Source organism: Ursus maritimus, unplaced genomic scaffold (genome assembly GCF_017311325.1).
Source record: "Ursus maritimus isolate PB19 unplaced genomic scaffold, ASM1731132v1 scaffold_16, whole genome shotgun sequence".
NCBI classification, from domain to species: domain Eukaryota; kingdom Metazoa; phylum Chordata; class Mammalia; order Carnivora; family Ursidae; genus Ursus; species Ursus maritimus.
This window is the reverse complement of record NW_024424008.1, coordinates 4,389,778-4,416,846: the sequence shown is the minus strand read 5'-3', so window position 1 is coordinate 4,416,846 and position 27,069 is coordinate 4,389,778. Positions and strand designations below refer to the sequence as shown.

The 27,069-nt window shown below is 38.4% G+C and overlaps 1 protein-coding gene across 2 annotated transcripts in view; it reads left to right on the top strand.

Annotated features, from left to right (window-relative positions):
* Window positions 1-27,069, top strand: part of STK33 (serine/threonine kinase 33) — a 155,947-nt gene that overhangs the window by 95,033 nt on the left and 33,845 nt on the right. For both annotated transcript variants that reach the window (XM_040630753.1, XM_040630752.1), the window contains exons 7-11: window positions 1,318-1,406; window positions 3,271-3,355; window positions 10,210-10,285; window positions 14,857-14,969; window positions 15,408-15,493. In XM_040630753.1, coding sequence (XP_040486687.1) covers window positions 1,318-1,406; window positions 3,271-3,355; window positions 10,210-10,285; window positions 14,857-14,969; window positions 15,408-15,493 — 449 coding nt within the window. The remainder of the gene's footprint in view (window positions 1-1,317; window positions 1,407-3,270; window positions 3,356-10,209; window positions 10,286-14,856; window positions 14,970-15,407; window positions 15,494-27,069) is intronic.

Genomic DNA, 27,069 nt, shown 5'->3' with positions numbered 1-27,069 from the left:
CGGCCACGCCACAGACATTCCTGAGCCCCGCCTGCATGTGGTTGGTCCTAGAATTAGATACAAAGACAAGGCCGCCAGCCTCCAGGGACTCAGGCTGGCGGGAGACGGAGTGTAGAAAGCAAACTGTAATTCAGCGCGATGGTGTCTCTAATGGAGAGCCGTATAAAGCCCAAGGAACGTTAGGAGTGTCAGTGCCTCATTTGATTTGGAAAGTCAGGAAAACAGACTTTGAGCTGAGGAATACAAGCTCAGACAAAAAAGAAGGGAGGGCCTTCTAGGCAGGGGCAGCAATTTTTGCAGGGACAGGAAACCCAGGGCTTCCTTTGATGCTAATATCAATTCTCCCACATTAAGCTATAAATTCAGTATAATGCCAACCAGAAGTTCAGCAAGATTTTGTAATGAAACTTGATCGAAATATTCTGAAGTGGGTGAGAATAGCAAAGAAAACAATGAAAAAGAACGGTGGAGGCAGAAGGGAGCTTGCTGTGCTGTATTTAGGTAAGAAGAGGTCAGCGGCACACATTCCACAAACCCATTCTGGGAGCTGTGTTAGGGAACTGTAAATGGTTGGGTAGGTTGTCAGTCCAGGGCTCTTCAGCTGCATTTTCCCAGTAGCAATACATGTAACTTTTTACGTGGAGGGAAATGATTGCTATGGATATGAACCGAATTAGTTACTTGCAACAGAAGTGCTTGGTGCATGATTATTTGCATGCAAGTAAAAATCCTACCGATGTCTGACATGTTCAACCGGAGATTTTGTGTCTCAGGGTTTCCGTTTTTCATTTTAACATATAAAGAGTAGGACAGTATGCACTCATGTTATAGAAAAAAGTATTGAAATAAATGTAGTGTGTATACGCGTAGTCAAGTTGCAGTATGTTAAATGGTTGGATTGGCAAGAACATACGCTCGGAAGTAAATAAGTAATCCTCTTTTTGAAGACCTAAGGGTATGGGAAACCTTACTGGGTTTGTAACTACTTTTGTCTCCCTCTGCCTGGGAATGCCTGACCTTGGGCAGGATCCTCTTCTCCACTCACCTGGGCAAGGGTCACAAAGAGAAGCCTCTAGGGGGTCAGGGGGATGGGGAGAGAGGAGGGAGTCAAAGAAAATGCCTCCTTAAGGGTAAACCTGTGAAGAAAAGGGATTGGAATATAAAGGCCTGGAGCAGGGCAGATTTATCCTTGGCCCTCCTTGAAGTTTTTAGCACTGAGACATTAATTTGTCAAATATATTTATTTGTTCTATTTGTGTCCCTTCTATTTTTCCATTATTCACTATTCATGTGATTTGTTGTTTATTTTCTTGGTAGATATAGTGCACAGAGATCTAAAACTGGAAAACATAATGGTTAAAAGCAGCTTCATTGATGATAACAACGAAATGAACTTAAACATAAAGGTAAGGTATTAGAAATCGTGGTAAATATTTGCCTGTAAACAGTTTGATAGCAAAGTGGCAAAGTACATCCTCTTTTTAGATACATTTTGGAAGCTTTTGAGCAGCAAAATAAGTGGCTTGTGCTAAAAAAAAAAAAAATTTACAAAAGAGGTTGTAACTGACAAGAATAATCTTACAAGGTAAGTGGTGCTATTGAATCTTTTTTAAAGTACATATTCATTTGGATAGTTCTAAATCATTAGTTAATAGCAAGCAAACAGATGCTCTGAATTCTAATTAATTTCAAAATTATGCCTGGTAATTTGATGTAAATGTGTTACAGATTTAGAAAAAAAACACACCTTGGCTGTGCCTTTGATGCTAAATTAACGCTAAAGTCTGTATTTCTCATTGAAAATTTTCCTGGGTATTAATATTTATGTCCTAAGCACAGTTAATGTGCCAAGTGTTTATTCTTCAAGATTTTATTCAAATTAAGTGTTCCTTAATGTCAAATAAATGATAGGATACATTATTTATTACTTAGCACTTTAATAGTGGCTGCTTTCAAAATATATGAATGTGTTAATTTAGGAATAAAATGTTGTCTGTGAATCACTTGCTCTGCTGTGGAAGCTAAACCCCTACGTCATGTAAGTGGGTTTAACAGCAGTGTTGTTTTACCAAAGTAAATAAGCAGCCTTGAATATTTTCATTTTAAACTCTATGAGGCCAGGAGTTATGTATGTCTTATTCACTGTTGGTACCTGGAGTAATGCCTGAAAACATAGCAGGTGCTCACTTAATATTTGGTAAATGAAGGAATAATTGCTCTCTAAAGAACTGAATTGATCATGAAACCGTTTATATTTGTGATATCTGTGTAGATTTTCTGTAGAGAAGGACGCATATTATAATGCTCCAAGTGGGATAATTGTGAAAACTCCTGGAGAAATTGATTTTTCTACTTAGAAAAATCGTGCTATCACATATTGATAGGAACATTTTCTTATTCCAGAAGGCCCTGGAAACTTTGCATTCCGTGTCTGTGGACCAAGAGCCTATCTTTGGTTGTATGATCAATAAATGTGCCTGTTTTTCTGCTTTCAGCCCAAGGCTGTTCCAACTTGGGAGACAAGACCAAGGGCACGTACTGAATATTTAATAACCGAATGTGTACTGGCCCCGATTTGGAACTGAGCAGAAAGAGTGCAGTTGCTGCAGCAGGCCTCCGGTGGATTTGTAGCTCTATGGTCGCTTTTTCCTGCTAATTTGCTTCTTGTAGTTTTTAATAGTGTAGTAATTGTTTTAATTAGTAAACTCTAGAAACACAAAGGAAGTCATAGTAAAGAAAAGATAGTATTTACCAGAGATAGTGTCTTACAAATAATTATAAAAAGGGGCAGTGTCTGTGAGTCCTGACAAAGATAATGATCGTATTTGTAACAGTGCTTTAAACTGGAATGTAGCTTGAGTGTCAGACAAAAATGATAATGAACGCACTAGGGCCAGAATGTATTTTACGATGAAAGAGGCTTTTAAAAATAAGCTTTTTACCTGAAAAAGCTAAATACTTTTCTTCCAAAATATAAGTTCCTATGTTGAACTGGTAAGTTTAATTAGACGGAATGAGCAATCAGTATCATGGGTGTTTGCTGCAGGTAGGAGAAACCAAGCTCCTCTTTACCACTGATTTGTTTCTTCTTCAAAAAGTGGGGTGGATGGGAAGCTAGAACAGGGTCCTAAGTAGTAATATAAGGAAATCCCCTCCATCCGCAAGAATCTCTGAATTAAAAACAGTGCAATTACAATGTGATGGAACTCCTGCCTTCAGAATGAGTAAACTCTGGGACAGGAAAACAGGTGACTGGGTTTCTTCTTCCAGGTGACTGATTTTGGCTTAGCAGTGAAGAAGCATGGAAGGAGTGAAGCCATGCTGCAGACCACGTGTGGGACTCCTATCTATATGGGTAAGTTAGTTGATTTAAAATGATCTTTCTATATAAAGAGGTAGAAACACTAATATAGATTAAAACATGAGTGACTTGAAAGAACTCCTAAAACTCAATACCAAAAAAAAAATCGGATTAAAAAAGTGGGCAGATGACACAAATAGAAATTTTTCCAAAGAAGGCACATAGATGGCCAACAGACACATGAAAAGATGCTCAACATCACTCATCATCAGAGAAGTGCAAGTCAAAACCACAAGGAGGTAACACCTTACACCTGTCAGAATGTCTAAAATCAACAACACAAGAAACAACAAATGTCGGCGAGAATGAGGAGAAAAGGGATCCTTGTGCACTGTTGCTGGGAATGTAAATTGGTGCAGCCATGTTGGAAAACAGTGTGGTGGTTCCTCAACAAGTTAAAAATAGGAATGCCATATGATACAATAATTCCACTTCTGAGTATTTATCTGAAGAAAACAACGACACTACCTTGGAAAGATATGTGCACCTCCATGTTCACTGCAGCCTTATTTACAGTAGCCAAGATATGGAAGCAACCTAAGGGTCCATCAGTAGAGGGATGGATAAAGAAGATGTGGTATGTATGAGTGTGTGTTATTACTCCGCCATAAGAAAGAATGAAATCTTGCCTTTTGCAACAACACAGATGGACCTAGAGGGTATTATGCTAAGTTAAATAAATCAGACAGAGAGAAGAAAAATACCATATGACTTCACTTAAATGTGGAATCTAAAAAAATATAATAAATGAACAAACAAAACAAAACAGAAACAGACTTGTAGATACAGAGAACAAATGGGTAATTGGGGGGGGGATGGGCAAATAGGTGAAGGAGATTAAGAAGTATAATCTTCCAGTTATAAAATAAATAAGTCATGGGGATGTAAAGTATAGCATAGGGAATATAGTCAATAATGTTGTAATAACTTTGTATAGTAACTAGACTTTTCATGGTGACATTTCGTAATGTATGTAAATGTCAAATCACTATATCATATACCTGAAACTAATATAATATTGTATGTCAACTACCATTAAAAAAAAAACAGAAAAAAACTCAAGCAATTTGATTTTGCCATAATTTGACTTGCTGGCCCTGATCAAGCTAATATTGCTTTTCTTAGGTCAAATAATTTCATTGTTTTAGCATTTTTCTCACAGTTCTTATCTTTAAAGATTGTAGTTTTTATTGTTTTTTTGGACTCTTCTTACAGTTGTTTGTATCTCTTAGGTAATCAGACCCCAAACTTAATTATCGGTTTTGTTAACTCAGGCTGAAATCCTGTGTGTGTTTGCTTCTTTCCATTTCTTACCCAGTTTTATTGCCATCAAATGGTACAACCTAAAGCTACCGATTTAATATATTTGTAAAGCAACAGTTTACCATTTTTCTAAGTGTGACTTTTAACAGCTTTACTGAAGTATAATTTAAATGCCATTAAAAATGTACTATTCAGTGATTTTTTCCTACATTCGCAGAGTTGTGCAGCCATCGCCACAATTCAGCTTTAGAATAATTCTACCCCAGAAAGTCGCCACATGCCCATTTGTACTTGATCACATTCCCATCCCAGCCCCAGGTAACCACGAATCGACATTTACCTTTTCTGGGCATTGCATCTAAACGAAGTCATACCATATGTGGTCTTTTATGTTGGCCTTCTTTCACTCAGCGTAATGTTTTTGAAGTATCCTCCTCTTGTAGCTGTAGTCAAGCCCTTTACATTTCTGAACAGTTGTCTGTTGTATGGAGATGTCGCATTTTGTTTATTGTTTCCAATATTGGGGCTATTATGAATAATGCTGCTGTGAACATTTGTGTACAGATTTTAATGTGGACATGTTTTCCTTGGGTAGCTACCTTGGGTCGTAGATTATGTTCAACTTTTTTAAAAAATATTTTATTTAATTATTAGAGAGAGAGAGAGAGCGTGCACAAGCAGGGGGGAGGGGGACGCAGAGGGAGAAGCAGACTCCCCGCTGAGCAGGGAGCCTAATGCCGGGCTCCATCCCAGGACCCCGAGGTCATGACCCGAGCTTAACTAACTGACTGAGCCACCCAGGCACCTGCCCTTTTATTTAACTTTTTAAGAAACTGCCAAATGCTTTTTCAAAGTGGTTGTAACATTTGACCTTTCTATTAGCAGTGTCTGAGGGTTCCAGTTTCTTTGTATCCTTGTTGACTCTTGATAATTACCTTTCTTTTTAAATAGCCACTCTAGTGGGTGTGTAGTATCATCTCATCGTGGTTTTTAATTTGTAATTTAATTTTCCTAATGAAGAATGATGTTGAGCATCTTTTCATGTAGTTATTAGGTGTTCATGGTCGTCTTTGATGAAATATCTATTCAAATCTGTACCTATGAGATGATTATATATCTTTCTCTTTAAATTTATTAATGAAATAATTCACCAATAGGTTTTGAAAATGTTGAACCATCCTTGCACTTTTAGATTGAACTCCACTGGCTTAATACAGTGCCTTGTTCAATTCGTCACCACTTTATTCAGCAGCTTTGAGTGTAGCTTGTTTTCTTTTGTGCTGCCGTTGTCTTTCTTGATGTCAGTGTTACGCTAGCCTCATTTAAAAAATAAAATGGCATGCTCATGAATCACTTAAGTAACAGAAATTATCTGTTATTAATAGTTTGATGAAATTTCCCCTTAAAATTTTTTTGGCCTTGGTACCTTTTGATAGATTAAGTTTCTATTATATTTTCAATTTATACTGGGTTATTCAAGTTTTCCACACCTTTTTGAATCATTTTGATAATTTATGTTTTTCTAGAAAATGTTCATTACTTTGAGATTTTAAGTTTTATTGGCATAAATATGCATATATTATAATTTTCTGATTTTCCTGTGTCTCTGTGACTCTGTCACCGTGATAATTCCTAATATCTTTTAAGACAGTCATATGATGTCAGATTAGCAATATGGACTGTGACGTCACCTGGCTAACTCAGGATTCCAGCTCTGCCACTTAGTCTGGTGAGGCCTGGGCAAAGAGCTTAACTGCTTTTGTTGTGCTTCTACGTCTGTATAATGGGGATTATGTCATCCATTTATCAACAAAATTTTGAAGGTCCACTAAGTGTCAGGACTGGTCTGGGTATTGGGAATACAACAGTGAACAAAGTATAAAAATGTCATGTTGGTGCAAACATTAAACAAAATAAGAGTAAAATGTCTGCTCTTACCTGGGATGTTAGAGAAAAGTGCTAAGGAAGAAAAATAAAACAGGGAAGGGGAGAGGATATACTTAGGATGGTAATAATAAGATCTTTCTTATCAGGTTGACATGAGAATTAAATGAGAAAATATATGGAAAGTGTTTAGCACAATACCTGACAGTGCTCAATTTAAGCTCTTGTAATAATACTAATCTTTTTTTCTTGATCAAATTTGTTAGTGGTTAGGACAGTTTATTGGGCTTTATAAGAACCAGCTCAAGCCTAATATTATTTGGTTGACTTTTTCATTAATATCTGCTTTTATTTTTCTGGATTCCTTCTTTCTATTTTCTTTTGGTTTATTTTTTCACTTCCTAAGCAAAATGGTTATTTATGTTCAGTCTGAGTATTTCTTTGTTCACTCTGAGTATTTCTTTGACCATTTCTTTTGCTACACAGTGTTCCTTCTATTATTCATTTCTTAATAGTTTATCATTTTAGTTTTAGTCTTCTTTAATCTAAGAATTATTTAGAAGTGCTTTTAGAATTTTCCAGGTGGTTGGGATGTGTTTGATGTTCATGTGTTTGGGTTTTTCTGTGTGGTTTTCTTCATTATAGGCAATTGTGACTTAAAGGTTTTCATTCTAGGAATTATTGGTTTTGTTTTGTTTTTATAAAAAATTTTTTATTGTATTAAGTTAGTCACCATACAGTACATCCCTAGTTTTTGATGTAAAGTTCCATGATTCATTACTTGCGTATAACACCCAGTGCACCATGCAATACATGCCCTCCTTACTACACATCACCAGCCTGTCCCAGTCCCCCACCCCCCTCCCCTCTGAAGCCCTCAGTTTGTTTCTCAGAGTCCATAGTCTCTCATGCTTCATTCCCCCTTCTGATTACCCCCCCTTCTTCCTTTTCTTCTCCTACCGATCTTCCTACTTCTTATGTTCCACAGATGAGAGAAACCATATGATAATTGTCTTTCTCTGCTTGACTTATTTCACTTAGCATTATCTCCTCCAGTCCTGTCCATGTTGCTGCAAATGTTGTGAAATCATTCTTTTTGATGGCTGGGTAATATTCCATTGTATATATGGAGCACATCTTCTTAATCCAGTCATCTGTTGAAGGGCATCTCAGAATTGTGTTTTGTGATTGAACACATGGTTGGTTTTGCAAATGTTGCATTGGGTATTTAGGAAGTATGTATATTCCTCCTTTGTTGACCACAAAAATTTCTGTGTGTGTATTTATAAAATCAAATGTGATGCCTTTTGTGATTTAAACGTTCCATAGTGTTAATTTTGTTTGCTTCTGTTGATTTCTAAGAGAGAGAGTTATTAAAGTCATCCACCAAAATAGGCTTTGACAAATCTTTTTGTACCTTTTATAGATTTCTTTAGAAAAATCGTACTTTATTGAAATATAATTTGAATCAATAAAATGCACAAATTTAAGTGTAAATTTCGATGACTTTTGACAAATGCATATGCTTATATAATCACCACCCCAGTGAAGGTAGAGAACATCTCTCTCATCCCAGAAAATTCCTTTGTGTCCCTCTCTGTGAGTCTCCCACCCAGACCTCAGCAACCACCGATGGTTTTTATCACCAAAGCTTAATTTTGCTTGTCTAGAACTTTATTTAAATTGACTCGGACAGTGTACATTCTTGTGTCTGTCTCTGTCTCTTCCGTGTCATGATTTTGACACTTACCCATGTCGCACCAAGTAGTTTATTCATTTTCACTGCTGAGGAGTATACCTAGTTCTGTTTTTTGGTTGTTTTGTTTTGTTTTTTTCGGGGGTTTTTTTTTTTGTTTTGTTTTGTTTTTTGCCTCCTTGATGTATTAAGTTTTGAAACTGTTTAATCTTATTTGGGAAAAGGCTACTTTAGATTCTGTACATATCCTCCTGTTGGCAAAAGACATCTGGTCTGTAGTTACATGGGGAAAATATATCCAAGCACCGTGAGTTTTATGCCTGCTTATTAGCTGTCTACACTGATAACAAGTGAGAGAACAAGAGAGAAGACAGATGGTTTGTAGAGCTTTGCTGACTTCCTAAATGGCTCCCTGGCACCGTTACTCTGGCCTCTGCCTCCCTGTGAGAGCTGTGATGGCAGCGCACGCAGACACACCCCGGGTCATTCACATGGCTCTGAGAGACCGAGGCCACCATCCCGGCCCCCGCTGTGTGGGGCACCCAGTGTGACGCAGGCCACAGGCTTGCCCTTGTCAGAGACTTGCTGACACGGAGCCCCTTGAACTGTAGTGATTCAGTATTTGAAGAGTTTAAGTACAGGTAAGGAATAGTTGCTTAGAGGAAAATGCTAATTAATTTTCAGTGATTTGGAAATGAATAACTCAGTTTATTAATTATCTATAGTCGAGCCTTTACTCATTCTTTCTTCTCTTTACTTTTTGGTTCCTTTTTGCTGCTTTTTAGTTCCTTTGACAAGAGGCAGAGGAAGCGAAATGCCATTGCTTTTAGTAGTTATAAAAGGTGTGTGTGTGTGTGTGTGTGTGTGTGTGTGTGTGTGTGTGTGTGTAGGGTGGGAGAATGAAACTTTTCTAAAATAAGAACACCTTTTACGCGGGAGGCACTCTGTAGCTGTGTCACTTGAGGCAGATCACTTCGCATACCTGAACCTTAGTCTCCTCACTGGCGAAGCGAGTGCCTACATACCCACCTCACAAGATTCTTCACGTGATTTAGACAAATAACATAATTTATGCAAAAGTGCTTTGTAAATATTAAAGTTCTATTGAAATATATATACCTATATTTCATTTTTATGTTTATATCTGTTTTATTCTTTCTTTTTCCTTAAAGATATTTGATCCCTAGCTATAGAGGCACAATAGACTATTCCCGAAATAGCATAAGTGACATTTTAAAAGCCATTTACGAAATCAGCCATTATAAAGTAACCTAATCATTAAAATGTGCTACCTTAAAGTAAAAAATGAAACAAAACAAAACAAAACCAAAAACCAAAGAACACCACACACCACTACTTTGAGAAGATTGTTTGAAGGAGCCCTATTTGTGAACACATGGTGAGGTACGGAGCACAGCGCTGGGGAGGCAGGAGCACCCAGATCTGGTCCTAGCTGGTCCAGTTCTGTTGTAGGAGCTCGCTCTTTGTCTTAGTTTTCTCATTTAGAAAATGTGGAAAATAATTCGTATTCTTTCATAGGAGTGATGTTATTATTATTATTTTACTAAAATGATTTATAACCATTTATCTTAGTTTCTCTGGGAATCCAGATTTCCACATATTGGGCTTGCTTTAAATTATATCCACTTAAGGCATGTATTCAATTCTATTTTGGGAAAAGAACTGAGATATTGTTGTCTTCTATTATAACTACACAATCTTTGCAAAATCATTTCTTAACAATTTCAAAGGAACGGAGAGTAGTACATTTAGTTACACAGTTTATGCCATCGTTCCATTAGAAGCTAAATGACAGGAGTGAGGGTACAGTGACATCAATTGTTAAGGCCTGTACATTATTCATTTAACATCTGCTGTTGGTTCTCTTTTTCCCCGTGGGGAAATAAATTACAACACATCAGCACATTTTTCATGCTTTGTGTTTAAGCACTTAAACTTCATTTATTGTATTATTAATATTGTTTCATTTCTGCTTATTTGGCAGCCCCTGAAGTTATCAATGCCCACGACTACAGCCAGCAGTGTGACATTTGGAGCATAGGTGTCATAATGTACATGCTGTGAGTGGCCTGCGAAATGTGCGGTGTAAAATGAATGGATCGTCTCTAACAGCAGACTAGAATTACATAGATTTTAAATGCAAACTCGACAATATAGTTTTTAAAAAGTGACAGAAAAAAAAACAATTGGGAAGCCATTCTAGAAGCTCTCTTATTTGTTGTCAGCTAGGTCAATTAGATAGTTTTTTAATACTATAAATTTATAACATACAAGTTTGCTTTTCACTGACCTATAAATGCTACAATACCTGGTGTGATTTGAGCCAAGTGAAAAACTTGCTTGACACCTCTCTGATCTTTTGCTACAGACCAGAAAGTTTCTTTGTATTTTCTCGAGAGATTCACTTATAGCCCCTTGGATAGAGAGACGTACTGGGACCTGGCACTTAGCTACCCTATGGACTGGGCATATGTGAGGAGTGAACACTAACTGGACAGGGGTTCAGCCCAGGATCCAGGGAGTATTCTGTAGTTTCCAATCTCTTACTGCTACCAAACACATCGCTATTTCTGGCTCTTCCTTCTGTCTCACTCTCCAGATTCCATCAAACCCCATGTCCTGTTCATTTTCCCTTTGTAGTGTCCTCACCTCTTCCTTCATTTCTCTTCACTTGTACCATTTCTCCTTATGATCCATCTTCTAGAATATTACAGTGTCGGTCTGACTGTTCTCCCTGCCTCCGGTCTCCCTCCCCAGTTCATCAAATCTGATTGTACTGCCTTTCTTTCTTTTTTTTTTTTTTAAAGATATTATTTATTTATTTATTTGACAGAGACAGCCAGCGAGAGAGGGAACACAGGCGGGGAAGTGGGAGAGGAAGAAGCAGGCTCATAGAGGAGGAGCCTGATGTGGGGCTCAATCCCAGAACGCTGGGATCACGCCCTGAGCCGAAGGCAGACGCTTAACGACTGCGCCACCCAGGTGCCCCTGTACTGCCTTTCTGATTCACAACCTCTGATAATTCTCCCTTGTTACAGAAAAATGTCAGAGCCTCCCAGCATGGATGACGCAGGTCTCCCAAGGCCTGCTCCAGCGTGCCTTTCCAGTCTTGGGCTAGGTGTATATCCCGTGCGCCTGCAGTATGCTGCAGCCACTCTAGGCCATTCTTTATGATTCACATACCCCGTATCACACGTCTCTGGGTCTTTGCTCACGCAGTTCCTTCTGCTTATAATGTTTACTTCTCTACTAAGCTTTCTCCTGGGCCCTCCAGCTCAAACATTAACGCCTTCTGTTTCCCTAAGTCCTATCTACCCCAGCAGAGTTACCGCATTCACTATGTATATACATTCCCACACTCCAGAGAGGATTTAAAGCAACATACCAAAATGCATGCAAAACAATCACACGGAAAGAAAAACAATAATATTTCATCAGGAAAGTTTGCACATGTGGGAATTAGATAGAATTGTTCACTTTCCTGTGTTCTCATAGCCCTTGAAAAAACTAGATTGTACTATTGTAACTTAATTATTAGAGTATGTGTGTTTTTTCTGTTTTTGTTTTCCTTGCTCTAAATTCCATGAAAGACAGAGAGCTTATGTTATTCATCTTTGCATCCCTGGTATCTGGTACATTAGTAGGCATGTAGTCAGCGCTCCATATGTTTGTTAAATTGAATTAAAACGAATTGTCTAAGAGGTGTTCTGAAAAGTTAGTGGCCATTGTTCTGCCTCGTGGTGAGTACGAACATTTTTATGCTGATGCAACATTAGTTTTATGGTCACGTTGAAGATTTCACTGTGCACCACCTCTTCCAGACCATTTCTAAATATTGACATCACAGTAGTTAGATTTTCACAGTGCTGTGAAATGGAATACACAGGCGGTAGAAATTGGAAGATGCGATTGTAGCTGTAAGTCAGATGGTCAACACGCATCACTGCTTAGATTGCACAAAGTTTACACGTAGTCACAAAGTTCTTGATCATTGTTTTGTGCTAATTAGAATCATACTGTAAAAATCAGCCTTAGTTTTTAATTTAAAATATCACTATTTTAAATTAGTGTTTTATACTTGTAAGAATTTCCAGACAAGTCAAACATAATATATGTAATCTATTATTACACAATTCATGGGGTGTCTGCTGCCTGCTCAGTTTGAATTTGTTGTTAAAGAAAGTGATGGTGTAGTACATATCTAAAGTGTTTTCTCCTTCTTAAAGATGTAGCTTTAATTTTCCTGCTTCAGAGCGCGGCTGCATATCATCACAACGACATCTTTTTCCCTTACCGTTGACTCTCACTTAGCTAATCAGCACCTATTCATTAATTTGCCTGAGCCCCGTGTTCTTATAGATAATTTCTTTCACCAAGGGCACAAACATGTTACCTTCTCCAGGGGGGTTATTTTCTTGTTTATCAGTTACCCCTGATTCATTTCTGCTTAATTGGACAATGATAAGATACTTTCTCAAGGTGAAATTAACATAAATACTCTTCACGGGTACTCTCCTCTGCTGTTGTGATTCCCGGGGCATAGGCAACAGAAAATAATAGAAAGGCTTTAAGAGGCATTTTTCATGTCTTGGATTCCCTTTTCTGGATGTGCAGAAAATTGCTGTCATAAAATTTCATATGCTGCTGATTGACCAACCATTAGATACATTTTATGTAAGTAAAATTGCAAAGGACAGAAGAAAGTGGGATTTTTAAAACACGGCCCTTAAGCTATAGCGGCATGCTAGGCAGGCAGTGCAGGAGTGGCTCAGCAGTTGGCGAATGTGCATATCACTGGTGTGAACAGACTCAATGAGCTGGACTTTTGCCGGCCTGTACTTGTTATAATAGATAGTAATTGTCCCTAAGACCATTTTTCTGGCTTTCTTTTTTTTTTTATCGCATTTTAAAACTAAACACTAGTGAGGCAAATAGGATCAGAGAGAAGAGGGTCAGAATGAGCTGGAGAAATAAAAAGCATTAAAATAAGAGATTGCAGACCAATTTGATAAATACTGATATCTTAACAAGAAACTATTGCAAATGAAAAGCTCTGTTTTCCAGCCTAGGTTGATAAACTACAAGGACGAAAGCAGCTTTTTTCCCTAGGAAATTGTCATCATCATCCTCATTGTCATGTGAAATATTTATCAAACTTAGATTAATTCAGAAAATGTTCATGGCAAAGATTTTAAAAGAACTTAAAAATAGAACTTGAAAAATCAGTAAAAATCTAACGGCTGGGAGACTTAGAGATCATTATACTTAGGTACATAATAGGCTAGCATTTGGGAAGCATAATGGCATTGTGCCATTTTATTCTTTCAGTAATAAAGTGGAAAAACATAATCCTGAGAGTTGAAGAACAGGCATACAGTGTTGCCTCTGTGATGAGTCCAGGTCCATCTTCTGTCTGGCTGTCATTGAGAAGACCCAGTTGTTGGCTACAGGCTTCTACTCAGCTGTTGGGTTGATACTAAAGATGGTGGCTAACATTTGTTGAGAATGTACTGTGAAGAATTGAACTTGACTTTTAAGCAAGTTCTTGTAGTTTTGGACTGGATTAGTTACTGAAGCACAGGCTTCTTTGTAAAATATAGTACAATACTTCCTTTTTTAAAAAAAGATTTTATTTATTTATTTATTTTAGAGCGAGAGTGCACACAGGTGTGCACGAGGTGGGGAGGGGAGGGACGGAGTGGGAGAGGGGCAGAGGGGGAGGGAGAGGGACAAGCAGACTCCACACTCAGTGTGGAGCTGTCTCTGGGCTTGGGGCTCAATCTCATGACCCTGAGATCATGCATGACCTGAGCCGAAATGAAGAGTCTGAGACTTAACCGACTGAGCCACCCAGGGGCTCCAATACAATACTTCCTTTTACAAGATTCTGAAGACACACAGTCCCTGTGTTACAGAATGTGCCTCAAGCCCATGTTTACTTTATACATACTGCCGGTGGTTTTACTGATGTTGGTCATTACGTACGATCAGCTTTCATTCCAGACTGAAAGGTCAAATCATCATCATCATCGGATTTTCCTCATCCAGACCATCTTCATTTGGTATACCATTTTTGAAGAGTTGTAACCTTTTTAATGGATTTTTGGCTTTGACTCAGAGCCTATAGACCCAAGGTTATCCTTGGTTTATTCTTACTAACATTGGTGTAGTATTTGACCATGGATAAAGCCCTTACATGGTCATTCGATTCTGAAAACGCTTACTGGACTCTGATAACTCAGTATATTTTCCTCTAAGTCCCGTTTGAATTATGTACCTTAAGCATTACCTTACCTTTGCTCACACTGAAGTGTATCTCCACTATTATTTGTGCACTTAAAATCTCACACCTGCTTGTAGTTTGGTCCTATTGAAGCTTAGTTTTCCCCATTTGGAAGACCTTGGGCTCATGTGCTTCTCTGGAGATTTCAGTGTATATAAGGTCCTATCACTGATCTTGCAAAACTTCCTTTGCTCCCGTTTCTACATCCAGAGAGAGATACCCACCTCTATCTATTCTTTACTTAAATTTGAAGCACCAGTACTTCCAAGTTCTATGGAAACTTAATTTTTGATAGCCTCGTTTTGATTATTTAAAAAAATCTAAACAGAGTGATTGCCTGTGTTGTAGATTATGTGGGGAACCACCCTTTTTGGCAAGCTCAGAAGAGAAGCTTTTTGAGCTAATAAGAAAGGGAGAACTACGTTTTGAAGATCCAGTCTGGGAGTCCGTAAGTGATCGTGGTAAGTATAGATCTGTCATTATTTACTAAAGCAAATTACATAATAAGAAACTTGGCCAATAATTCAAATACTCTCAATCTCTGTTTTGTCATTAAATTTCTTGTAGAAATAACACTATTTACTTGTGGAAACAGTGATCTCTTCACCATGATTGCTGTAGTCAAAACTTCCAACAAAAACAGAAATTACGTAATAAAAATTGAAGAGGAAATTGCTGACCATCTAGCCCATTTTTACTGTAGACCATACACCAGCAAATCCAGGCCATAAAACCTCACTGTAGGCCCAAAACTTTATTTATTATCCATTTATTCTGATGATATTTATTTTATAATCGGAATCTTCCCCTCATGTTATATAGACCTAATCTGAAACAAACTAGAAAATGTATGGTATTAATTGTAGTTAAGATTTTTCAGGATTTTTCCTTATTTGCAGCTAAAAGTGTTTTGAAACAGCTTATGAAGGTAGATCCTGCTCACAGAATCACAGCTAAGGAACTACTAGATAACCAGTGGATAACAGTAAGTTACAAGACTACTTCTTTTTTTCTTTTTGACAAGCTACCATTGCTTTTTTTTTTTTTAATTTGATCTTGTAGTTTATATATAGTCTTAAAACAGTCAATTATCTTCACCTTCTGACAAGTTAAAAAAATTATTGAATCTTAAGACATTTCTGAAATGGGTATTTTCAAACTATTAAAACTATTACCCGAGTTGTTTATATATGTTTATAGAGGTTTAAGTGAACTCTGCTTTGCTCCAAGCCATGACGGTATCAAGTCTGGTAGAAGAGAGCTGAGAAATGCCATCATGAAAACTGTAATATTGAAGCAGTCTGTATAGTTAAGTGATGTAAAGCCTTGGAACCGTCCACTTCTCTTTCAACTCTTTGGATGCAAGGACTCTTCAGGGGCTTAGAAAAACCAAGATCTTCTAAGAGTGGCTCTTACCTGGCCTGAAACCTTGAGTAATTACTCGTTTACATACTCTTCCCCCCATCAGACTAACTGCCTTCTGCGTAGACCCTGTGTCTTCCTGCACTAGAACATGACCTGGTCACAACAGAACCTTGGAGGAAGCTGCTACTTACCTCTCAATATTCATCCTCTTCTTGTTCTCTGCTAACGAGGATCCTCACTTGTAGCTGGAAACATTGCTATCTAGTCTTCATTGCTGGTTATCCCCAGTTTTTGTTAGTTATCATGATGGCGGAAGTAGAAGCAATCTTGGGGAAGTGCCCTTAAATGGAGGGCGTATGGCATTCCTCAGGCGTATCTTCTTTCCTGGTGAATGGAATACAGATGTGATGGCTGGAGTTTGGCTAGCAATATTAGACCATGAAGTGGAATCCAGAAACTGAGGTTGGCAGAGCAACAAGATGCAAGGAAGCAGGGCTCTTAGCTCAGAGCCGCCATGCCAGCCCTTGACCTCCAGGCTTTTTCATAGGAGCAGGAAACAAACTTCTGCCATCTTTAACACACTGTCAAATATGTTATTGAGCCTAATCCTAATTAATCTATGCTCAATAAATGATTGCTGAATGAATGAATGAGTCAATAAATGAATAAATCTATAGGTATTTCAGAAAATATCCAAGAACTGAGATTGGAGATTTCTAAAGACACATAGGAACTACTGCTAAGCAGTATTCATCTATGAAAAAATTATTGTACATCTCTTGTTTGGTAGACACTGTGCTAGATACTGGAGATACCTGATATGCTTACACTGCAGTGGCATTGTTGCAAAATGATGGTGGCTTGGTCAGGGTGGTAGCAACAGAGCTGGAGAGAAATAAATGCAGTATGTTTTTAGGTATAGTTGACAGGACTTGGTGGTGGCTTAGATGAGGAACGAGGGTAAGGGAGGAATCAAGGATGACTTCCAGATTTTGCTGTAATAGCTGGTGGGGCCATGGCGGTGCCATTTACCGAGATGTGGAACACTGTGGAAAAATAGCTTTTTTTCTGGGGGGGTGCTGGTGGATCAAGAGTTCCATACTAGACATGCAAAGTCCGAGATGCCTATGTGGCATCCAAGTGGGGATATTAAATAGATAATCGAATATATGAGTCTGGAACTGGGGAAGTCCGAGCTGGAGATACAGATTTGGGAATCACGAGCGTATAGATGCCATGTAAAGTCATTAGGCTGAAGAGATAAATTAGGAAGAAAACACAGACAGAAAGGAGAAGAGGCCCCAGCACCTGCCATTGGACACTACAACATCCAGAAGAGGAGAAGCCAGCCATGGGGGCTGAGAAGGGATGGCTGATGTGGAGAGAAGAAAATCGGGAGAGTGGTGCCAGTGAAGTTAGGTGAGAAGAATGTTGGAGAAAGTAAGAGCAAGTCAGCTCCCGGATAAATGCTGCTGAGAGGTCAAGACGAGATGAGGAGTTTCCATTAGACTGGCCAACAGAAGGGTTGATGGTGACCCTGTGGGCCCAGGTAAGTTCAGATACATATCAGAAACTTATAGTGATATCACCCTTTTTTTCAACTCTCTAGTTTTCCTTTGCAATTTCTAATCATTTTTTTAAATAATATTTTTTCCTTCAAGAGCTAAAAAACCAGTCTTCACTGAAAGCTGGGTTATATCTGCCCTCTTCTGTGACTGTGTTGATCTCTGAAATGATTCTGTGCAATCAGCATTTCTGGCCTAAAGTAATTGTGCAAATGAGCTAGCAGCTAGATCATTGCAAAACCGTTCTGAGGTTTATAGTACAGCAAAATCAAAAACTGTAAAACAGATGGTGTGCCTGAGAAATCTATCTCTTTTCAGCATCACATAACATTCGGGTTTGGCCATTTAATTATTTGTTTTCTAATTAGTACAGCTTTATTTCTGGCTTTGGTCATTTTTCCAGAAGTCTCCATTTTTGAGCCTCTGTAACATTTGTCTCTATGTAGTCTTTGCCAAATGGATAGAGAAGTGACAGATAGCGTGTACTATATCAGACTACCCCAAGGAGTTCAGTGTAGGAAGTTTAGAATACTGGCATTTGATAAACTTCTGAAAGGCAAAACTCTTTTCTTCTTAACCACTTGAAGTCTTCCTGTAATTCATATCCTCTGTTTGAAATAATCTAAAAAGAATACATTACTTCTCTCAGTACCTGGCTGCTTTATAACCAGAGCTTATCCTTTGCAATATCTAACATGTAGTGACATTTTTTTCAAAGAGCTTTATTGGATAAAAAGTTTTTATGGTTCAGCCTATGTATTGTGCGTTTTGAAATATGGTATATCTCTGCAGAATGTTCTGAGAAGAATAGTCATAGTTCCTCTATGTACATTTAAGTGAACGTAACTTAAAATAAACACATTTGTCATCCTGATTTCAAAAGTCAAAGATTAGATGTGAGGAAAACCAGCTAAGAAATGACTTTCCTACAAAGGAAGAGTTTGATGATGACTCCCGTGGCCTGGAGTGTTCCTGTGATCCTCGCGGGTCTGTTTCTTCCTTTCTGTCCTCTTTCCCCTCAACAGTGGCTCGAGAGTTTATTCCATCTTCTTAGGCAATTACAGTTGCTTCTTGGTATTCCTTCAAGTCCCCTTATGACAACTAACACCAAGAATTTGCATGTTTAACAAGTTTCCCAGGTATTTTTAATGCCCCCTTATAGTTAAGAACCCAGCTGTAAATTAAGGAAACATTTTTCTTCTATGGCTTGTCATAAAGTAGTGTCCAGATTTGAGTTCTTTTGGTTCTATTCATACATTCAATAATTCCTTTGACAGATTTTGTGTTTGTGTGTGTGTCTACCATGTTATGCTACGTAATAAATAAAATATCATTAAAGATATATAGGATATGTTCTCTGATATAAGGAACTTATAACCTGTTAAGAGAGACAAGCTATGTATAAGATACAATCATGGAAGAAAATGATAAATGATGTAAGAAATTGCCAAATGACCAGAGGTACAGAGGCAAGCAAGTGTAAAATCAGGAAGTTCAATCTGACTGGCAGAGAAAATGCTTGAAGGAAAAAGTGGGAAACGAACTTTTAAAGAAGGAAAGAGAATTGTGAGAGGACTTGAATCCCAGGCTAAGAAGTTGTAACTTGCTGTCATAGATGGTAGAGAACAGTGTACACTCTTCGAAATGAAGGACTTTGTTGTTGTAGTGCGTCAGTCTTACAAGGTGGCTTATTTTAATGGGACAGATGTCAGTTAAATGTCTTTATTGATTTTAACAAGTATCTTTGGGCTTTAACCCATCAGGCACTATAGGGGTCCAAAGACAAATAAAATGCAATTTCTCCCCTTAAGTAATTTACCACAAAGTACAATGTACTTTTTTTTACGGTCACATTTGGTGAAGGCACTTGTCATCAAGGTGTGGGGTCTAATCTCAGAATGGTCTTTCCTAGTGTATGAATAAGGCCTTTCTTCATTAATTTACAAGTTATTATCCAGGTTTTTGTCATTAGCTTTTGACCGTTAGCCTTAACGTATACACTCTACATAAGAGAACGAAACTTTTCTGATACCTAATTGTTGGGAATTTTTTCCAACTCTATATTTGCATCCTAAATATGTCAAAACTCTTATCTTTATTTTACTATATTTAGTTATTCTTAAGTTGTGAATTATCTTATATGTATGAATATGTCGAGGCCGCATTTAATGAAGGTTTCTATAAAAATTATATTACAAAGAAGTTCATGAAGCAGGAACCTGGAGATTTATTCAATATCCAATGATAGGTAGATAGTTAATAATTCAGTAAATATTTATTGCATAACTACTGTGTGCTGTGGAGGACACAGGGATGAGTGTGGCACAGCCCCTGCCCACAGGTTGCCCACAGCCTAGTAGAGGGTTTAAAATAAAACACAGGCAGCGAATGAGTATATAATAATATGTGTGTATATATAAACATAAATAATACATAAAATATACTATATGTTATATATAAGTATACAATGACATGTTCTATAAAGATAATATATATTTTATATATTTATATATAATGTGCTACCTAATACTATATAATACAGTGTGATACAATGTACGATATAGTGCCATGTAACGTGGTACTATATAATGTAGTAGTGGTACTAGGTTTTCAAGAAGAGAGCTATCATTCCCTTTAGGGGATTACGAAAACTACTTAAAGTGAAGGTAATATGTGACCTGGCTCTAAGAGAACGGGTAAAAGTAGAAGTTAGTGTGATAGTCCTGGTAAGAAGGATGGGAATTCCAGATAGGAAGAACTTTACAAATATATATAGAGAAAAAAATATGCAGTATATTCAGAGCACATGAAATATATTAGTAATTCTGTTTTTCTAGAACCATAGAAGACATGTAGGGAAGTAGTAGACAATTACGCTGTAAAGGCAGGTTAGAACTGTTTTACTCTAGACCTTGACTTATCTGGAGGGGACTTCATATTCAGCTTGTTTGACAGTAGGTTGCTACTAGAAGGACCCTGTTCAGAGCCGAACCTATGAGAGTTTCTCCTTTGTCCCTCTGACCCTTATAGGGTGATTTGGGTGGACTTGGATGAGGTCTGTGGGCTAGATTCTGAGGAGAGAACACCTATTCTAATGGAGTGTCTTGCCTGAGAGAAGAAGCTGGAAAAGCCCTAGGAATAAATTTGAGTTGAAGGTCTTGAGGGAGCCTTACAGACAGATCATGGCTAAAGGGCAGAAGCAGGATCTTGATGGAGAGATAGTAAGGTACTAGTCAGGCCCTCAATGGAAACAGGACAGGCACTGGAGCGGTTGGGGACAAGTAGCAAGTGTCTGAGACTCCTCACAGGTCAGCTCCATCAGTTAGTGTGCTGGTAGAAGTACTGCTGGCAAGACAGACAGAACTTCAGGAAGAATAATCTGACAACAGCGTGTGTGGCGTGGCTTGCTTGGTGGCAAGCAGAGGCTAGAGAACTGGGGCACCTGGGTGGCTCAGTCAGTTGAGCATCTGACTCTTAATTTCAGCTCAGGTCATGATCTCAGGGTTGTGGGATTGAGCCCGGAGTTGGGCTCCACACTCAGCGGAGAGTCTGCTTGCGATTCTCCCTCACTCCCTCTCCCTCTGCCCTCACCCCGCCCGCACACTCTCTGTCTCTGTCTCTCTCTCAAGTAAAAAAATAAATATTTAAAAAAAAAAAGAAGTTGGAGCACTGAAATAGGGCTTGGGTGAGATGATGAAGATTGGAACTCGGCAAAGAGAGTGGAACAGAAAGGAAGGAGAAAATCAGAAGTTAGGAAGAGAATCAACAATTTTTCAACTAAGTAGAAATGTTAGATAAAGGAGTACAAGGAATCAAAACTGTTTTTCAAGTGACTGGGAAAGCAGTTTAAGACAAAAAGAAAACCTAGAAGAATTGCTGGTTTTGTAGATTAGAAAAAAAGAGTGAGATGTATTTTGGAACGGTATATTCAAATTTTTATGCTTGAGTAATTCCAAAAAGAATATTGAAAAAATGGTGAATCTCCTAAGATATCTTTAGGTAGATCTTAAAAAATTTTCACCCTAAATTTAATTACTTGCAAAGGTTATAATTTCCTTAATATGGATAATTAAAAATAAAACTAATATTGTTTTTACATGAATAGGACATTCATCTTATCCATTTGTAAAAATTTGTGAGCAATTTCTTCTTTAACAGGAACTATAGGTTATTCATTCTTTTCTTTGAATTTCTGCTTCTATTCCACTTCTTTCTCAGAATTTTATCCTGATATATATTTTTGCTTGAAAGGTTTTTATTGATCATCCTATCATTTGTCTCATTTTGCAAAAAAAAAAAAAGGTTCAAATACATATTTAATTTCTTGTTTTTATTTCCTGTGATTTTAAGGTTCTAAATGTTTAAAAATTACTTAATAATGACTTACCATTATGATTATTAGTACATAATTAATCAAGAGAACATAATTATAATTTGTTATAATTATTAAGCGTCACAAGTACAATTATATTGGAAATGCCTCTCTCTAGTGGACGGATAGGCCTGCATTTCCCCACCCCAAATACTTTATTCATCGAAGATTGAATATTACTTATTGTTAGAAAAAGACAGCATTCAGCATCAGTTGTATTGTTGTTTTAGTTTTTAAAGATGTAGGTACCAAGAACCTTACGTAAATAAGTAGATGGGAATGGAAGGAGTTTTGACATAACAATGTCACTCAGTTCTTTAAATCTGTTTGAGTAAACTGTCAAAATCCACGCAGGGAAAGGCCTGCTAGAGAAGGTTCTCGTTCCTGCCAAGATGCTGAATTAGCACAGATTACTGCATCTTCTCTGAAGATTAAACCTAGAATAACTTTAGAGAAAAACCTCAGGATACCAGGATTCAGAGAACAGCATGAGAAGCCCTTGGGAAGATGAAGGATTTGTTTTGAGTTGGTGTGTATGGCAGGTGCGGTGACAGCCCAGAGCCAGGACAGGATGTTAAAATAGGAAGACAAAAAAACCCAAGTTCCCCTTTTGCTTGTCTTCCTTTGCCTTGGGACATTGATGCCTATCCCTTCACAGGGGTCTGAAGAAATAAAATCCAAGCAGCACTGAAGCCCTGTTTTGAGTGAGAAGCTAAGGAAAATGGGTGGGAATTGACTGGTTTTTGGCATTGACTTGTTGAACTCCAAATGCTAAGACTGGCAGGTTGTGCTTTTAGGAGTTCCTCCTGCAAAGGTTGTTTCTCCTGGGAGAAGGTTGATAAGGATGAAACCCTAGACTGTGGAGTAGCTTGGATGGGGCAGGTTTCTGGTGCCTAAGGTTCTTACCCCTTACTCTTCCTTGAGCTCCTGGGCTGAGGGCCTGGATCTGACCTTAGAACAATGCCCTGTCCTCCCAAGGAGCCAGTACTCCCTGGGGAAGATGAGATCACAGGCCAAGTTTCAGACACCATTAGGAGAGTTTAGGATAGACAGTCCAAAATTTGAAAGTCAGCAAAGTGAGTATACTAAAACAGATAAGGGAAGATGTTAATAATATGGAGCAAGGATATGAAATAATAAAACAGAACCAAGTAGAACCATTTAAGTATAATAGTTGAAATATAGAATGCAACTATATAGGGTAAAGAAGTGAAATGGGTGCAGCTGAAGAATGAATTTAAAAACTAGGCAATCAGATTAGGGAACTTTACAGAAGGAAACAGGAAGATAAACAAATTGAAAATATATTAAAAAAAAAAAAGAAAAAAAAAGGTTAAGATACATGGAGTTAAAAGTGCCCAAATTCCTATAATAGGAATTTGAGACTGAAAAGTAAAAAAGGGGAGGAGAAAATCTTTAAAAAAATAATAGAGGTAAAATAATCAGAATTAAAGAAGAAAGACTTCTGCTTTCAACAGATGATAGAATACTAAATAGGAAAGATGAGGAAAAACTGATGAAAGAGGCATAATGAAATTTAAGAACATCAAAAACAAGGGGAAAAACTCTAAAAGCTCCCAGAAAGAAATAGCAAAACATAAAAAAAAAAAAAAAAGAACAAGGATCACATTGACAGGAGGAAAAAAAAGATGGTGGAGGAGTAGGGGACCCCTTCTTCAGCTGGTCCCCTGAATCGAACTGGTTCTACCAGACCATCCTGAACTCCCACGGAATCAGCCTGACACACAGGAAGATACATCTGGATCTCTACAAATGAACATCTCCAGCACTGAGTATGAACAGGAGATGTTCATTTGAAACCTCGCACAGATATCAGAAGATAAATGGAAGGGGGAGGGAGCCACCGCGTTCGGGCGCCGGGAAGCGGTAGCCACCTGCACGGGGGAGCGGGCGGACTCGCGGACCGGCACCTGAGAGAGAGCAGACTGAGACCGTGAGCCAGGAGCTCGAGCCACCAGACTGAGGGCTGGAGCTCCGGAGCGTACACTCGATCTAGACTGAAACCGGGAGCTCGGGAGCGCACGTGGGAAGGGGGTGGGGGCGGCGGCTGGCGGTGTTAGAAGCACAAAGGACAGAGATGTGCGGGCCCTGGAAGTGAGGGCTGGGACACCGGCTGTGGGGCACACATCCCGGAACACTGCAGGGTTTTTAGCAGCACTGATGGAAACAGAGTTAAAGTGGCCAGGAGAGCTCAGTGGAGAGCAGACTGTGATCTCTCTGTTCTGAGACAGAGGCTGGGATTCGGCCACTGCTGCTCTGACTCTCAGAAGAGTCACAGCAAACTGCCAGGGAAAGCCGCCAGAGAACAAAAGCCTGGAAATACCGGCTCACATTGTGCCCATCCCCATCCCCCCTCGCAGGGGACACGGAGACTCTACCCAAACAGGGTTTCCTGAATATCAGCGCAGCAGGCCCCTCCCCCAGAAGGCAGGCTGAAAAATCAAGAAGCCCTCATCCCTAAGGTCCCTATAAAACAAGTGCACACTGCCTGGGTCCTGGTCAATAATTTGGGTTCTGGGCATCCCCACAACCTCTCCTCGTCAAAATGACGAGGAGGAGAAACCCTCAGCAAAGAAAGGAGACAGAGACTGTGGCCTCTGCCATAGAACTGATGGATATGGATATAACCAAATTGTCAGAAATGGAGTTCAGAGTAACAATGGTCAAGATGATGAGTAGGCTTGAAAAAAATATTAACGAAAATATTAACAAGAATATAGAATCTCTAAGGGCAGAAATGAGAGCGAGTCTGGCAGAAATTAAAAATGCTATGAATCAAATGCAGTCTAAACTAGACGCCCTGACGGCCAGGGTAAATGAGGCAGAAGAACAAATTAGTGAATTGGAGGATGGGATGGTAAAAGAGGAAGTTAAAACAGAAACTTGGCTTAAAAAAAATCCAATCTCAAGAATGTAGATTAAGGGAGATTACTGACTCAATGAAACGTTCCAATGTCAGAATCATCCGCATCCCCGAGCGGGTGGAGAAAGAGAGAGGTCTAGAAGAGATATTTGAACAAATTGTAGCTGAGAATGTCCCTAATCTGGCAAAGGAAACAAGCATTCGTGTCCAAGAGGCAGAGAGAACCCCTCCCAAGGTCAATGAGAACAGGCCTACACCACGTCACATCATAGTTCAATTTGCAAATATTAGATCCAAGGATACAGTATTGAAAGTGGCCAGGGGGAAGAAATCCTTACGTACAGAGGGAAGAATATCAGAATAACGTCAGACCTGTCTACAGAGACCTGGCAGGCCGGGAAGGGTTGGCAGGGTATCTCTAACTGAGAAGAACATGCGCCAAGGACCCTTTACCCAGCAAGGCTGTCATTCAGAATTGATGGAGAGATAAGGACCTTCCAAGACCTGCAGGAACTGAAGGAATTCCTAACCACCAAACCAGCCCTACATGAGACATTAAGAGGGGGTTCTATAAAAGTAAGAAGACCCCAAGAGTGATACAGAACAGAAATTTACAATCTATAGAAACAAAGACTTCACAGGCAACATGACATCATTAAAATCATATCTCTCAATAATCACTCTCAATGTGAATGGCCTAAATGCTCCCATAAAATGCCACAGGGTTGCATATTGGATAAAAAGACATGACCCATCCATTTGCTGTCTACAAGAGACTCATTTTGAACCTAAAGATACATCCAGACTGAAAATGAAGGGATGGAAAATCATTTTTCATGCCAATGGACCTCAAAAGAAAGCTGGGGTAGCAATTCACATATCAGACAGATTAGATTTTAAACTAATGACTGTAGTTAGAGATACAGAAGGACACTATATTATTCTTAAAGGATGTATCCAACAAGTGGATATGAAAATTATAAATATCTATGCCCCCAACAGGGGAGCAGCTAGATACACAAGCCAACTCTTAACCAGAGTAAAGAGACATATAGATAATAATACGTTAATAGTAGGGGACCTCAACACTCCACTCTCAGCAACAGACAGATCACCTAAGCAGAAAATCAACAAAGATACAGGAAAAAATAGGAGTGGTTCAGGCAGTTAAAATATTTTATGGATTTTTTAAATAGCTGTTATTTGTCAGCTTTTTAAAATTTTAACTGGATGCCATTGTATTGCTTCTCTCATTCTAAGTAAATATTTACTTTGATTAAAAAAAAAAGGTTTGGATAGGATGGTGATGGGTAGTAAGGAGGGCACGTATTGCATGGTGCACTGGATTTTATACGCAACTAATGAATCATCGAACTTTACATCAAAAACCAGGGATGTACTGTATGGTGACTAACATAATATAATGTTGTGCCTTTGAATCGATTATACGTATTTTGCTCCTAAATGCTCCCATAAATGCCACAGGGTTGCATATTGAATAAAAGACATGACCCATCCATTTGCTGTCTACAAGAGACTCATTTTGAACCTAAAGATACATCCAGACTGAAAATGAAGGGATGGAAAATCATTTTTCATGCCAATGGACCTCAAAAAAGCTAGGTAGCATCACATATCAGACAGATTAGATTTTAAACTAATGACTGTAGTTAGAGATACAGAAGGACACTATTTATTATTCTTAAAGGATGTATCCAACAAGTGGATATGAAAATTATAAATATCTATGCCCCCAACAGGGAGCACAGCTAGATACAAGCCAACTCTTAACCAGAGTAAAGAGACATATAAGATAATATCGTTAATAGTAGGGGACCTCAACACTCCACCTCTCAACAGACAGATCACCTAAGCAGAAAATCAACAAAGATACAGGAAAAAAGGAGTGGTTCAGGCAGTTAAAATATTTTATATTTTAAATAGCTGTTATTTGTCAGCTTTTTAAAATTTTAACTGGATGCCATTGTATTGCTTCTCTCATTCTAAGTAAATATTTACTTTGATTAAAAAAAAAAGGTTTGGATAGGATGGTGATGGGTAGTAAGGAGGGCACGTATTGCATGGTGCACTGGATTTTATACGCAACTAATGAATCATCGAACTTTACATCAAAAACCAGGGATGTACTGTATGGTGACTAACATAATATAATAAAAAATATTACTATAAAAAAAAGAAAATCAACAAAGAAACAAGAGCTTTGAATGATATACTAGACCAGATGGACCTCATAGATATATACAGAACACTACACCCCAGAACAACAGAGTACTCATTCTTTTCGAATACACATGGAACTTTCTCCAGAATAGACCATATACTGGGTCACAAAACGGGTCTCAACCGATACCAAA